The sequence below is a fragment of the Pelmatolapia mariae genome, linkage group LG18, assembly GCF_036321145.2.
Source record: "Pelmatolapia mariae isolate MD_Pm_ZW linkage group LG18, Pm_UMD_F_2, whole genome shotgun sequence".
In the NCBI taxonomy this organism is placed as follows: Eukaryota; Metazoa; Chordata; class Actinopteri; order Cichliformes; family Cichlidae; genus Pelmatolapia; species Pelmatolapia mariae.
This window is the reverse complement of record NC_086243.1, coordinates 24,535,800-24,538,629: the sequence shown is the minus strand read 5'-3', so window position 1 is coordinate 24,538,629 and position 2,830 is coordinate 24,535,800. Positions and strand designations below refer to the sequence as shown.

At 42.0% G+C, this 2,830-nt stretch overlaps 1 protein-coding gene across 1 annotated transcript; it reads right to left on the bottom strand.

Annotated features, from left to right (window-relative positions):
- Positions 1-1,626: 1,626 nt before the first annotated feature.
- LOC134617547 (leucine-rich repeat-containing protein 30-like) lies at positions 1,627-2,630 on the bottom strand. The gene has a single exon (XM_063462826.1). It carries the CDS (start codon positions 2,628-2,630, stop codon positions 1,731-1,733), a length of 900 nt encoding a protein of 299 aa, XP_063318896.1. The 3' UTR covers positions 1,627-1,730.
- Positions 2,631-2,830: the final 200 nt, after the last annotated feature.

Below are 2,830 nucleotides of genomic sequence, written 5' to 3'. Positions count from 1 at the left end.
TGTGTGTGTGTGTGTGTGTGTGTGTGTGTGTGTGTGTGTGTGTGCATTGCTCAGCGAGAGAGAGAGCGAGAAAGAGTGAATCTCTCTGCTATTCCAGCAAACTCTTTGACTGGTGTAGTAACAGGTACATACCAACAGAGGTCGCTTTTCTCTCTTGTCTACTCCACTTTTAATCTTCACTTTGGTTAAATGTGACCTTTTTAAAGCTGGTAGTATGCATTTGCATAAATACACTTAATCAAACTCATCGCATCGTAACGGTGTTCTGTTGCGGCACTAAAAACGAGGTCATTTCATGACAAGACATTTGCTGCTGGTTGTTGGAGAGCTGAAGGCATACTAAACCTCAGCCTTCCCCATCATGGGTGAAAAGCAAGTCTTATTTTGAAAAACAGAAGGCTTCATCAGAATAAATAATTAACCTTTCAAAATAAATCCTCATCTGCACAATTATGACAATACAGGAGTGAGAAGAGAGTGTACATGTTCACAGATGATGCTTTGGGTTTGCAGTGATCAGAATCAGAATCAGTGATTTGACCAATATTGCATTAATAATCAACTGCTGATGCTGGTGTTATGATTCCAATATTGAAGTAATCTTTAAAGGTTTATGTAAAATGGTTACATTAAGTCCAATTTATTTATTCTTTTACACAATTAAATGGTTGAGCCAAACTTCAACATTTAACTACACATGTACAGTCCAGACATACTGTTACTTTTAAATAAAAACTAAACAAATTACACATTACCATCTAAAAGAAACTTCATAAAACCGAGTTGTTAAAGTTCTTAATGTGTCTGAACGTCCAGTGTCCGGAGAGACCAGACATAATTTTACACAGGACATCTACTGACAGTATTGGACATTTTGCTTTAACATTTTCACCTTGCAAATGGTTAATGTGATTACTGTTTTTAATAAAATGTGTTATTTGTATGCACACAAATTAGTTCAACCTCAAAAGTCTACTCATAAGCTTTCAACTTTAATTACACTACATGTTTTATTCTTATTATTTGAAATTAATTGAATAATATGTCCCACTTTGGTACACATTTATTCTGTTTTTGGAGTACATTTCATGCACTGTATGCCCTTCTCTGTCGCTGTTTTTAAAACTGTTGGTGTTACAGCATCCAGAATCCTCAGAGGAGCTGGTGCTCCCTAGCAGCCCTGCTCTGACCCGATGGAGTGGAACAACACTTAATGAGAGACAAAGTCCCTGTTGCATTTTGTTTTATTCTTTTGCGGATCTTAAGCTCCCTCCGCTGTTCTTTCCACTGACTTTACACACCTGATCCCTGTGACCTGAATGCAACAAAGAGAGCTGTGCTTAGAGAGCTGAACTTAGCCCTATGTCTTTCACTGCTGTGAGCCCAACAAGGTCAGCTGAACAGTAATCAGCACCCAAATGCAGACCTGTGAATTTTTGCTTGAGCTGAACTACTCATCCTGACCCCGTTACTTAACAAATATTTAGACGTGACACAACAGTTGGTTTATTTATATCCAAACATTACATGAAAAATAGAAAATCTGTCAGTGATTAAAAGATTACTTATAAAACTATTACTGAGCAGTTGCTTTGAATCATGATATCACTGACAGACAGTCTGAGGTAACAACAAACTCAGAGCGTGACTACAATATGCCAAGGGTCAGATTTGTGGCAGCTTCCCCTTACAGCACACTCTTTTAGACACACATGCACAGTAGTACCCTCTCAAGTGGGCTTGAGGTAGTTATAGAGAGCACTGAGTCCTCCTTGTAGCACCTCCTGGATAGGTTTGAGAAGGGGGTTATGCACAATATGGAGTCCTTTATCGAGCGGGTGGCATGCAAGCCGCCTCAGCTTACTTAATAAGTACATTTCCACTGGTACGCTTTGCAGATCATTGAAGTCAACATTTAGGAGTTCTAAAGACTCCAGGAAGCACAGAGTCTTGGGCAATGTGTGTATGCTATTTCCTTCCACAATGAGGATTTTTAAATTAACCAGGTCCTGAATCTGGTCCGCAATGGTCTCCAGGCGGTTGCAGGCGAGATGGAGGAAGACTAGACCCTTCATGCTATAGACGCAGGTGGGAATGTGAGCGATGTGGTTGTGGCTGAGATTGAGTTTCGTGAGATTGCGCATGGCTGCCAAGCTGCTTGGCAGGCCTGTGATCTGATTATTGGCCAAACTGAGCACCTCCAGACAGGTACAGGAGCCCAGCTCCTCTGGTACCTCACTCAGGCGGTTGCGACAGGCGAAGAGCACACGCAGTTTCTTTAGAAGGCCAATCTCAGGTGGAAGGCGGGACAGGTTGTTCCCCCACAAGTTTAGAACCACCAGATTGTCAAGAGCACCCAGGGAAGAGGGCAAAGAGCGCAGGCAGTTCATTGACAAGTTTAGCTTCTGAAGGTCTTGGAGTTGCCATAGTTCCGTTGGTGTTTCATTTAGTCCTCGCATGGCTAGACTTAGGGTGCTGTAACCAAAATGCAGTCTAGTGTGTCTGCGGATCCTCCCAGCAGCCAAGGACATGCTGGGCTGGTCGTCTCTAATTGCACTCTGTCTCCGTTGACTCACACTCATGTCATTCAACTCCTTGCTGGACAAAATGCGGGACTGCTTCCCACCCATTGCTCTGTTGACTATAACTTATCAGAAGATGTTAGCATGCGATTAGCTAAATCACTTACTAAGAATACTGGCCTCTGATTGAACTCCGGAGTTCTTGAATGAGCCTCGCAGAACATCATCATTTCCACTATTACACTGTCTTGGTCTTGTAGAATTCCTGATGCATATTAGAAACTACACTGAATCCTGTCTAGGTTTTT